Source organism: Symphalangus syndactylus, chromosome 11, assembly GCF_028878055.3.
Source record: "Symphalangus syndactylus isolate Jambi chromosome 11, NHGRI_mSymSyn1-v2.1_pri, whole genome shotgun sequence".
Taxonomy (NCBI): Eukaryota; Metazoa; Chordata; class Mammalia; order Primates; family Hylobatidae; genus Symphalangus; species Symphalangus syndactylus.
Genome location: NC_072433.2, coordinates 40,147,131 through 40,160,261, shown reverse-complemented (window position 1 = coordinate 40,160,261; position 13,131 = coordinate 40,147,131). Strand labels below are relative to the sequence as shown.

Sequence of the window (13,131 nt, the reverse complement as noted above, 5' to 3'; positions counted from 1 at the left end):
TTAATATAGCCTAAGCCAGGAAAAAGGGGAGAAAAATATCAAAAGAAAAAAAGCCCTCTTAATGAACAGCTGAGGTAACTACCTGGATTTCACCTGCTTCCCTGTCTCTGCTCCACCCATTGTCTTCTTTACTATAAAGTCAGTCTCTCTTTCTGCCACCTCCTTTCCTTTAACTTATTAAGATTTATACTTTTCTTCTTTGTGGGGTGATGGATAAGTTTATTATCCCGATCATGATGATGGTTTCACCGTTATATACATAGGCCAACCAAATATCACCAACGTGAATATCTGCCTTGCTTTTCTGTGAAACTGCTCCAGAAAAAGCCACCAATAATCAATTAATTGCTAGATGCAATGAATGCTGATCCTTGTATTACTTGATTTCTTTACTACATTTGACACTGATGACAATCTCCCATTAGTGAACTCTGTCTAACCTGGGCTTCCATGTCGTCATCTCCTCTGCTTCTCCTCCTATCCTCCTTCTCATTCTTTTGGGATTTCTCTTCCTCTGCTAGTTTTCTGGGCTTCTGTTTTTAATTATTTTCTTAGTCTACATATTCTCATGAGTGATCTCATCAACTTTTATGACTTTTGTCATTATTAATATGCTAAAGGCTTCCATATTACTATTTTAAATTCATATTTATCTTCTCAACTCCATTCCTATATTTCTAATGTTTTGTTTAACCCTCTACCTATCTAGATATCCCACACAACATATTCAAAACAGAATATATCATACTGTCTTGTTTTTTTGTTTGTTTTGAGACAGATTCTCACTCTGTCACCCAGGCTGGAGTGCAGTGGCGGAATCTCGGCTCACTGCAACCTCTGCCTCCCAGGTTCAAACGATTCTCCTGCCTCAGCCTCCCGAGCAGCTGGGATTATAGGCACCTGCCACCACACTCGGCTAATTTTTTAAATACTTTTAGTAGAGATGGGGTTTCGCCATGTTGGCCATGCTGGTCTTCAACTCCTAGCCTCAAGTAATCCATCTGCCTCAGCCTCCCAAAGTGCTGGGATTAGAGGCTTGAGCCACAGTGCCTAGCCCATATTGTCTTCTAGCTATTTCTGTACTTTAAATCTCAAGTGATGATTCATTCATTCATCCAGTTGCCCAAGCTAGATCTCAGAGAGTCAGCCTCGATTCCCCGTTTTCTTTTTTTGAGACTATCATAAAACAGCAACTCTTTTTCTTTTATTTGCCTCACATCTATAGGGTCACTACTATTCAATACTGTTTCCTAACTCTTCAACACATTTGTTCTTGTTCTATTTCCACTGTACCTAATTTTATATTTTCAGCTTACTACCTAGATTATTATGGAACTCAAAATGCTTCCTTCCTTCAAATCTTCCTCTTTCTCCTCAATACCTGTAGCATAATCTCCAAAATGCAATTCCGAGTGTATCACTCCCTACTTTAAAATCCCTCTGTGGTTCTTCAGGTTAATAAGGTTCTACCTCATCAATCAGGGTGAAAACAGGGCCTTCACAATTTTGTTCCTTATAGCTTTATCTCCAGGTTCTCCTCCTTTTTTGACTTTCCTGAATTCCAATTGGATAGATCTACGGTGCAGTTTCTCAAATGTACCGCAATACTTCATATTTAGGGCATCTTTCCCTGCTTTGCTTACTGCCTGGAATGCCTTATATTATTTTTACTTAGTAGTGAATTCTGTCATCTTTAAAGACTCCATACCTACTGTGTGAAGTCTTCCCTGAATCTTGAGGTAGAAACAGGCATTCTCTCCTCAATGTTTCCTTGATACTTTTAGATTTTCTTAGCTTTACACTCTTCATAGTAAAACATAAGCATTTATTTACTCTTCAACATCTTAGGAGTTCCATGAGGGTGGTGCCTCGGTTTTTCCTATTTGTATTCTCCCTGCCCAGCACTTTGCTTAGGATGCATTAGGGGCTTGATCATGTTTATGGAGTGAATCAATGAATTGAGAGGACAGATAAAATATGATGGTTAAAATTTAGTAAGACTTGAAAGGAATGAAAATCCCAAACACTGTGACCTCCCTTTTAACCAAGAAAATTCCATTAAACAAATTTTTATTGAGTACTACTTGGAATAAAAGGTACACATTGCTCCTTGAGTTTTGGAAAACCCTGCTTCGTCAGATAAAGATATTTATTGAGCTCTTCTACCCAGATCAGAGTTTCTCAAAGTGTGGTTTGGAAACCACTGATGGTCTCTGAAACCATTTTGGGGATCTGTGAGGTCACAACTATTTTTATAATAATGGTAAAATGTAATCTGCCCTTTTCATTTTTATCCTCTCACAAGTGTATAATGGAGTTTCTTGGAGGTTACATGATGTGTGATATCATAACAGATTAAAGGCAGAAGCAGATATAAAAATCCAGCTGTTTTCTATTAAGCCAGTCTCTAAAAAGATTTGCGAAATGTTAAAAATTTAAAAAATTTTAAACAATGTCCCTCTTCTTGAAGTACTTTTTTGTTTTGGAAACTATAACTTAAAAAAATAAGTACTGTAACTTATGTTAATATGCAATAAGTTCATTATTATTTTAACAAATTAAAAATATTTAAACTTTCTTTCACTTTTAATTTGTTATGATAAATATCAATTAAGTATAACTCACGAATAAAGGCCTTCTCGAACCTCAGTAAGTTTTAAGAGTGTAAAATTACTGCTGGCATACACCACTGAAGTAAGTATGGTACGCAGTGCACATGGACATGAAAGAGAGACAAAGTACTTATCACTGTAGAACTTACATTGTGGTTATGGAGAATATGCAAAATTCCAACAGCTGAAGAACACTTATATGCTCCCCAAACATACAGCTTTTGAGTACATGAGAAGAAAACTGGGTTGGTAAGTGCTGAGCTAGTTTTTTTCAACATGTAGTCTTCTTGCACCTGCATCTGAATAGCTTGCAGTTACTTCTAAATACAGTATAAAAAAGGATGCGCCCCAGGACCTCTAGGGGTAGGGCCCAGGAAACTACATTTTAAACGAGTTCCTCAAGTGATTTTCCTACTTGCTAAAGTCTAAAAATCACTGTAAGGACTTCAAGTAGAGAGATAGCTAGGAATAATTAGAACCAGCTTCCTAGCACAGGTGAATATTGTGTTAGGTTTCAAAGCAGGGAAGTGTGTATCTTGGAATCATGGTAGAAAGGAGGTTTAGGCAGAGCAAACAGCAAGAAAAAAGGCATGGCAGTGGGCCTGAGCATGACATATCTGCAAACAGCAGGCGGAGGACCTGTTTGGCTGAGGTGCACAGGTTGCTTAGAAGAGAAATTAAAAGGTGGTGGCAAATTTGAGACTGTAGTAATTTATGAAGTACTTTGAAATCTTGCTTGCAACACTGAATTTAAAAAGCAGTAGGGAATTACTAAAAATTCCTGAGTAGAAAAGAATCAAGGCCGGGTGCAGTGGCTCACGCCTGTAATCCCAATACTCTGAGAGGCTGAGGCGGGAGGACCATTAGAGCCCAGGAGTTTGAGATGAGCCTGGGCAACATAAGCTCTACAAAAAAATTAAAAATTAGGAGTAGTGCTTGAACCCAGGAGGTCAAAGCTGCAGTGAGCTAGCTATGAATTAGGGGTAAACACAGCAAAAATACACTGTAAGTGCAGATTTGGATGACATTATCAACTGTTATAAAATCCATTCCTCTAGTTACTGTGGACCAAAAAATCGTGTATGTTGTACCTTCTAGTTTATGGATACGTGCAGCCCTGTTATCAAGAAGATGAACATACTGTTCCACTTTGAGTTCATAATCTTGCTGCAAATTTTCCATCTTATGGGTCACTGCCTCAACCTCCATCTACAAAATAAGAGATAATAAGTTCCAATATTTATGATTAGTTCTATTTTCATTATTCAAAGCAACTATGATTCAAGCATTTTCTAGATCCTGGAAATAGTAGGAGCTATGAACCATGGTTTCCTGACCTCAAATAGCTTACACTTTAGAAAATTATGCTTGGCAATATTCACAAATCAGAAGAAAGATAAAACTCCAGATTCCCTTTTATGGAGATGTGTTTTCATTTTGTTAAAAGCTAAGACAATACAGTTATGGCATGACTTCAGGATAACTATAACTCACTTGCAGAATGTGCTAAAGCTAACAAAGGTGATTTCATTGCCACTACTCATTCCCTAAAATCAGGGACTTTAAAAACATTATTTGTGGCAGGGCATGGTGGCTCAGGCCTGTAATCTCAGCACTTTGGGAGGCCGAGGTGGGTGGATCACTTGAGGTCAGAGTTAAGAGACCAGTCTGGCTAACATGGTGAAACCACGTCTCTACTAAAAATATAAAAATTAGCTGGGCGTGGTGGTGGCACCTGTAATCTCAGCTACTCGGGAGGCTGAGGTAAGAGAATCACTTGAACCTGGGAGGTGGAGGTTGCAGTGAGCCATGATCGCGCCACTGCATTCCAGCCTGGGTGAGAAGAGCAAAACTCTGCCTCAAAAAAAAAAAAAAAAAAAAACAAACCAAAAAAAACCCCACATTATTTGTTTTAAAACTATTTATTCTAACTAAGTACCTAGTTATAAGGCTACATTCCAGAGATGTGATATGTTAATAGATTACAATAGATGTTAATAGATAACAGGTGATAACATACGGTATTTAGAAAATAAATCATCAGCAGAATATTATAGAAAAATTACTCTCCCCATTTAGTGTATTACATTACCTGATAATCTTTATTAATTTTGTGTTGCATAATTAGCATGTTTCTTGTCTTTTCCAGCTCTTGCACCGTTTCTGCATGAGTTGCTTGCAGCTCTCTCATAGAGCGTTCTATATCTTTATTAATTTCACTATCTACTTTCACTAAAAAGGAAAGGTCTCCATTTTTTTGTTCTTTTTGAGCCTAAAATAAAAACATGTTTTATGACTGAAACAAAAATTTCTAAGATGTGATTTTATGAATATAGATGTATCAATAAACAATTCATTGATTCATCAATTTTCAATTTCATTAATTGAAAACAGATAAAGGAAGTCCTGATATATATATCAGGACTGCTTCATTCCTGATGGATAAAATGAAATTTACCTATTAATCAAATTCAAATATTTGGATAGACAATTGGAACAGTTATAGAGAAATCAAAAAATAGTTTGTTACTTTATGACATATAAAAGAATCATGTACATTTATTTTTATTTCTTCATTTGATTAAAATCTACACAGTTACTTAAAAGGAAAGAAGTGTTTGTGTGTCTTGTAAATAACAGAATATTCTAGAATTAAAAATTATCTTCCTGAGGTACTTATAATTCAATATTTTCCTTAACAGGGTGTGCATCAAGGTCTCTTAGGGCAGAAAATTGTTGATGAGTTAAATAGTGAAGTAGATAAAAGTAAAATGTTTGTTATAATTAAAGAAAGTGCTTTAAATGAGAGTTTTTGAGGTCTGGTTTAATGAAACTTTGATGTCATTATGAAATATGTATATGCTATAACTAAATGTCACCTGACCACTTTCCTGAGTCTTAGTAGTGTTGACATGTTACATATATATTTGTAAAAGACGTACTAAGTTTCAGAAGATGCAAGAATAATTCATTCTCCAAATGTAAGGGTTACAGATAAGGGTCATCATTATGCTGAAACAGTTGTATGCAGACATGAAAATCATGATGAAGTTCAGAACCTTACCTTTATAAGTAGGAGAGCTTCACTCAGTTCATCAGCATTAATATCATTCTCCTGCAATAGGTTAAGTAAAAGCTCACAATGAGTTATGAATGGAAAATACAAGAGACATTCCAAGTATTCAAATTATCCTCATGAAACGTAAACTGACTGATGCCATGAACTAACAAACTAAGTCTACAAGACATTCCAGCGCTTCAAAATGTCCCTATGGAACATAAACTACCTGATAGCATGAGTTAATAAACTGAGTAATTAATGTATCTGTATTCTTTTGCTTTGTAGTATAGTGCTTTCTCTATGCATAAAATACTGAGATAAAAATTCTGAGTTTTATTTCTTAAATAAGGAAATAATTCACCTGGTTGTACAATTTCATGCGTTCTTTAAGTTCATCAAGTTGTTGCTTTTGTTCCAGATACTGTAACTGTAGTTCTCTATTCTCTTGAACGAGTTTTTCATTTTGATCTTAAAAATAAAGTCCACACAATTGGAAAGGTAAGTAAAAATCAGGTTTAAGAACACATTTCAAATTACTTTAATTCCTGTTACACACCAATCTTGATCTAGTATTGTTCTGGTCAGAAAGGAAACTGAGCTAGCACCTCGACAAAGACAGCAGGGGAATGAGGAATAAATGAACACTATCATGTGTCTACCATATGATTCACTTGCTCATCAAAAACCCAAGACATAAGTTCATAGTATTAATATAAGGAAATTGGGGCCTCTGGGACTTCAAAGGAATTCTTTATTTAAAATACCTGAGAAAATGTGTTTCTAAACCTATGATTTTTTACTTACTTATTAAGGGTCCTGAAAAGCATGTGAAAAAAAAATTGTCTTTTAGTTTTTTAACTGACATCTTTGAATTTTATTTTCCCAACTTAGCATACAGTATTTTTATTAAAACAAGGTAATTTCCAGAACATGGCAGGGGGGTGAGGGATGAGAAATTACCTATTGCGTATAATGTACATTATTCGAGTGATGGTTACACTAAAAGTCCACACTTCACCACTATCTAATATACCCATGTGCATTTGTACCCTCTAAATCCATAATAAAAAAATTAAAAAGTAAGGAAATTCTGAATCTGTATTTAGTCAACCATACTTCCAACAGGTCTATTACATTAGAACGACTGGATTCTTAAGCCATGCATGGTGGTATCAATAATAATTCATACGGGTTGGGCACAGTGGCTTATGCCTATAATCTCAGCACTTTGGGAGGCTGAGGCAGGAGGATCTCTTAAGTCCAGGAGTTTGAGATAAGCCTGGGCAACACAGGGAGATCTCATCTCTTAAAAAAAAAAATCAAAACAAAATTAGCTGGGCATGCTTGTAGTCCCATCTACATGGGAGGCTGAGGTGGGAGGATCAGTTGAGCCTGGGGAGTTGAGGCTGCAGTGAGTCCTGATTGTGCCACTGTACTCCAGCCTGGGCGACAAAGCAAGACCCTGTCCCCCCAAAATAAATAAATTCATATGTGTTCTTTATTCACTGACTTCATGCTACTAATCAGTCGGAATGGACTTGGAGCTAGTGCTAAGAAATGGAATAATGGTTATGCTTGTCTAGGTACTCAGTTGCTATGACCCACAAGCAGGAGGGTAGAGTAGAATTTAGAAGACAGCAAATTCATAAAGAGACTAATTTTTCACTCCCTGCATTAAACATGTTTAGCTTTTTTTAAAAAAAGCATAATAGCTAGCGAACAAATCCGCAGTATTTGATAATCTCACATTCTTAAGTGTACTCTTTGCTAGGGCTCACTGTCGCACTCAGGTATCCACCTTTGTTGACTCTCTGTGGACTAACTCTAAGCCATGTCATCTAAAGTATCTCTACCAATTTCATTCTGCTCTCAACCATTTATGTTTATCCTAAGTCTTCAATTTATGTTGTACATTTTTGTTTCCTTTTCTTAAAAAAATGAACACATTTGCCAAGAATTCTTTGCACAAATGCATTTGCATACTGACTGCATTTTAAACAAAAATATGTTTCTGACTTTTATAAGGCATTGTGTTCTCAAGCTATAAATACTACATATAAATAAAAATGTTAAATTACACAGGAATAAATTTGGATGTTTTAAATGTCATATAATTCTTGGCAGTCTAAAAAGTAAAAAAATAAAAAAATAAAAAAATAAAACCTGTGATCCTAGGCAATACAGAGACATTTTAATATCAAGGCTGGCGCAGTGGCTCATGCCTGTAATCCCAGCACTTTGGGAGGCTGAGGCAGGTGGATCCCGAGGTCAGGAGTTCGAGACCAGCCTGACCAACATGGTGAACCCCATCTCTACTAAAATACAAAAATTAGCTGGGCATGGTGGCACGTGCCCATAATCCCAGCTACTCAGGAGGCTGAGGCAGGAGAATTGTTTGAACCCGGGAGGCAGAGGTTGCTGTGAGCCGATATCATGCCACTGCACTCCAGCCCGAGCGATAGAGTGAGACTCCATCTCAAAAAAAAAAAAAATTAAATATACTGCATAAACACTTTTGTCTTATTGATAGAAGATTAAAAGGTTATCCTAGAGTATAAATTGCTTATATCTAGTTTACTAAAGAAAAGAATATCCAGGCTGGGCGCGATGGCTCACACCTGTAATCCCAGCACTTTGGGAGGCAGAGGTGGGTGGATCACGAGGTCAGGAGTTCAAGACCAGCCTAGTCAACATAGTGAAACCCCATCTCTACTAAAAATACAAGAATTAGCTGGGCATGGTGGCGCACGCCTGTAGTGCCAGCTACTCAGGAGGGTGAGACAGGAGACGAATTGCTTGAACCCGGGAGGCAGAGGTTGTGGTGAGCCGAGATCGCACCACTACACTCTAGCCTGGGCAACAAAACAAGACTCCATCTCAAAAAAAAAAAAAAAAAAAAAGAAAAGAAAAGAATATCCAAATGTGAACAATACTTAAAAATTTTGAAGGTATAGGTTAAATACTTGTCTTTAAACTAAAAATTCAGATGAATAATAAATATGGATTTATATGAGATAAACTTTTTTGTTAGAGAATAGAGTAAGTAATTGGGACTCTGTATGTTGATTAAATTAAAACAACATCTAGATAGAATGGTTAGGTAACAAAAAGAAGGCAAATATAGTCCGAAGTATGTAAAAACAAAGGTACTGAGGATAATATAATTTTATTCTCTGGCCAGCAAAACATTTTAGGGTTTCTAAGGGTGAGCTAAAGTGTAAAGGACATGACTGTTCCATCTTTATCCAGACACACTGTATTTTGATTATTACTTCTATGTTCTAGTTTTCCTTTTCTTTCACTTTTTCAGAGCAGGGTTCCTATATGTTATTAGGTAGAAATAAACTTATTTATTTAAATGTTTCCAGCCTTTCCTAATTTCTGTTTCAACAACAATATCTCCATTCACTGATATTTTTTAAACAAGGGCATTATTAGTGGAAAAGTAACTTGGTGGGAGAAGACATTACTGAGTACCTGTAACTTACCTTCTACTGAATTTTATTTAGAATTATCCACCACATTTTTCCTTTCTCAAACTGTTTATTTGGGACATAACTCCTGGGTCTTTAAAAAGTACTGAAATGCTATAGTTCAAAGAGGAAATATACTTGCTGAATTATAATAGGCAAAATCAAAGCACTCTGTACAAGATGAAAAATAACCTCCTTACCTTATGATTTGACAAAAAGCAGGTTAAGCTAAACAGCATTTTATTCAAATGAGATAACATTTCACTCTTTTAAAATTATGTTCTTCCAGCACACCATTAATAAGCAGAGTGCAGAGAACAATTCAACTAAACAATTTTCAGAGTGCCTTTGTGCTAATATCTTCAGCTGTGATCAATATAACCATACGCATTATGCTGAATTATGCATTTCAGCTAAAGATAGAAAGGAACTTTCAAAAGCAAGCCCTTAAACACATGCAGTTAATTTAAGCATTAACCAAATGCAAACTGCATTTACATATCCTTCCCCCACATATTCACACAATCTGAAACTAATTTGTACCTTGAATAAAGAGGTGAGTATTCTCTAAAAATAATTTGCCAGTTAGATGAATGACTACAAGAAGCCAGGGAAACATCTTCTAGCAAAGAACACTTGATACATGAGAAGGTAAATGTATGAAGACACTTCAAAGTAAAATTAAACAATTTCAAAATCTGTAATACAAAATGGAACTTTCTAAATATTAAAAGATTTTCTAAAATAGACAGTTTTGGTTTTTTTGTGTATTATTTCCTTGGAAGAAATGGTTAAAGGCTGTAATATTTTTCTTATAACCCACTGTTACATTCCCACAAAGAAACAAAAACTTAAATCCTTAGACTTGTAAATCTGAGGTATTCAAACAAAAATGACTGGAAAGTAATAGTTGCATTAAAAGTAAAGATTCAGTTCTAGCATTGTTCTTTAGAAAATAATTGGATAAATGTGTAAAAATTTGTGTGGAAAGATACTGTTTATGATACTTAAAAAAACTGAAGCTATTTAAATATTCAATACAAGATTGTTAAATAATCCATGGTACATACACACACTGGAAAACTGTAACGGCCATTATAAATGATTCTGATGTAGATTTATATTAAGGAATGATTTTACAATATAGCAAAAAAAGCACATTATAAAACTATATCTATCATTTAGAAATAACTCTGAAAGGACATAAATCAAATATTAGTAGTGATTATTTTGCTAATATTTTGTGGGTTGTGGGATTGATTTTTCTAATTTACATACTGGACTTTTTCATAATGTACATGAGTTATGTTTATTATTTAAAAAATTCCCAAATAATAAAAAAGCCAGTAAAAAAGATGAGGAATAAATTAGATAAACTAAAATAACTTTAGAACTGTAATACTTAGTAAGAACCCTCAGAATTAATTCAACGACAATAAACAGGTCTAACAAAAATACTAAGATTCTACCCCCCTTAAGAAAAGCTTCTTTGCAAAGATCAGTTCAGATATCCAAAAGATAACAGCTTTAGAATTCTTGATATCTAAGTAAACACAGAAAGCACAGAAATAAAAACGGTTTATTTCATTTCCTTTCCCTTTAAGAATGGGCAATTTATCTGCTCTTGGAAAAGAGAGAGGGAACATAGAGCACTTCCTCATTTTTACCTAAACAATAATTTATCGAGCAATTACTAAGGCAAAGCACTCTGTTAGGTATTTGATACTGCACGTTAAAATCAGGAACTGTATGTATTTTTGACATGAAAACTTAAAAAAAATCCACCAGGTCAGAAAACCTGTCATTACCATTTTATTCCACTCACGGTCTTCTAGAGAAAAAGTCATAAAAAAAAATCTATCATCAAATGTAGTCACTTCGTGAATAAACATTGCCCTAGAGTGTTTCATTGAAATTAAGACTCCATTGATTATAAGATGTGTTCCAATTTCAGACTTGCTAAAATGTGAAAAAAAAGTCACACTGAAATTTAAAAATGCCATCACTTATAAGATGCAACTCAATATTAGAGATGTTAAAATATGAAAAGATAATGTTCCTTATAGTCAGTGAAATATGGCATTGTGGTCTAAATAAAAACATAAGAATACTAACTAGAAACGTAACTGTTTTTTAGTGAGTGTATTAAACTTTTAAACATTCTCATGCAACTGAATTGCAAGTGTTCAAAAGCAGCAACCTTCTTAGCACATGACTCGGTTTATCTAGGGCATGAGCAAACAGATAACAACACTTAAAGCAAATAATTCATTTCCTCTGTTGTGCATTTGTGTGTATATCTATGTGTGTGTAACACAGTAAAATTCAGACTTCTTTAATTATAATTCTTTTAATTCTATGAGATCTGTTACTTATACTGAAACTTATTAGTGATTATTATTTTAGCATGGGGCACAAAGCTTCCTGGTATTTAAGGTCACTGTCACAGAGTAGAATTAGACATCTCATCAGAGATTTTCCCTATTCGAACTCTCAGAAATGGCAAGCTACTATTTCTGCCACTCTCTGTCATCTTACACTAGTTTTTGTGCCATTACACTTGCCACCACCTCACATATTACACATTTATTTAATTGTTGTTAGTTTCTCCCTATTAAATTTATATTTCATGAGGGAAAGACTTTTGTTTCTATTCATTGCTGTATCCCCAGAAATTATAACAGTACCTAGCACTAACTGGTGCTCAATAAATACTTGTCAACTGTTGAGTAAAGAAAGGCTCAGAATTTAGGAAAATTGAACAATTAAAAACAACCTAAATAAGAATAGCTTACTGAGAAAAAGCAATTCTTTTGGCATATACACTAGGCTGAGTAAGAGAAATTTTGAGCAACCACAGAATTCATGAGAGTGGATGACTGTGTCTGTCCCTCATACATCGCAGGGATACTGGCAAACAGTAGGCACCAGAGTAAGCACTGACTGATTCAATGAAGAAACATTAGATGTCTGAAATGAGTAAGGCAGTGGTTATTTCAAATGTACCTCTTTCAGTTTTTAATCTGTCAAGGATTTCAGTTTTGTCTGTTAAGTCAGACTTCAAGGCAGTCTCGAGCTGAGCAATCTGTACTTTCAGCTGTTGCTCCTTTAACTTCCATTGCTCTTCATGGGCAGCACTGAAGGCACTGCAAAACACACGTGACATGCAAGGAAAGCTTGGAAATCAGCTTCAACCGAAAATAATAAAGAGAAAAGCTTTTAGTGGCACAGAGACCACTGTCATCATGTCTTAGGAATTAAGTAAACATATGCTGGTCTGCTGCTGTTGAAACCAAGGCGCCTTTCTCAGGCTGCGGTTAGGGAACATGAAAGAGTTTGTGGGATGAGCAAAGGAACTGGCCTTAATTTAGAGCTCTAAAGTCAGAAAAGTTGGCAGTGTGCAGCTTTTGTGGGACTAGTAAAGGAATTCAGATACTGTACATACTCCAGAGGAATCCACAATTCCAAACCTCAGCAATTGACATCGGACAAAACCATTCTCTCCCACATACAAACCTCTTAATACAGAGAAAATGGACTTTCCACCTGATCTTTAATTCTGTGAAACTTTTAAAGAGTCTGTGATAATAACATGTCCACAAAATACTGGCCACAAAACGATAGCATATTGAACCACCAGACAATACTTCTGATATTGATTAAGAAGTAGTGATAATATAGTCTTTGTTAAAAAACAAAAAACAATAGGCTAAAAACAGTTTTAGTTGTAACACATGATTGGAATGAAAACCAGTGCTGTGCCTGATAAGAGTGACGAAAATAGAATTACTACTCCTCAATAAAAGTAAAGCAGTTTAAACCATGGTTAAAATTTGCTAATAATCAAGACCCAGCATATCAGAAGAAAGAACCGGTTGAAAAATAACTAGACAACGCACAGAAAGTGTACAATAAACATTTGTTTATGCCAGTGGTTCCTAAATGCTGACCTAAATACTGGTAGTAGGCCAGCTGCAGTAAGGAC

General features: G+C 35.3%; 1 protein-coding gene across 9 annotated transcripts in view; it reads right to left on the bottom strand.

The window, feature by feature from the left end:
• RPGRIP1L (RPGRIP1 like) overlaps positions 1 to 13,131 on the bottom strand; it is a 100,203-nt gene that overhangs the window by 50,278 nt on the left and 36,794 nt on the right. For all 9 annotated transcript variants that reach the window (XM_055232687.2, XM_055232686.2, XM_063612685.1 and 6 more), the window contains 5 exons: positions 12,153 to 12,292; positions 6,035 to 6,141; positions 5,677 to 5,727; positions 4,705 to 4,884; positions 3,704 to 3,821 (listed from right to left, as the gene is read on the bottom strand). In XM_055232687.2, the coding sequence (XP_055088662.1) occupies positions 3,704 to 3,821; positions 4,705 to 4,884; positions 5,677 to 5,727; positions 6,035 to 6,141; positions 12,153 to 12,292 (596 nt within the window). The remainder of the gene's footprint in view (positions 1 to 3,703; positions 3,822 to 4,704; positions 4,885 to 5,676; positions 5,728 to 6,034; positions 6,142 to 12,152; positions 12,293 to 13,131) is intronic.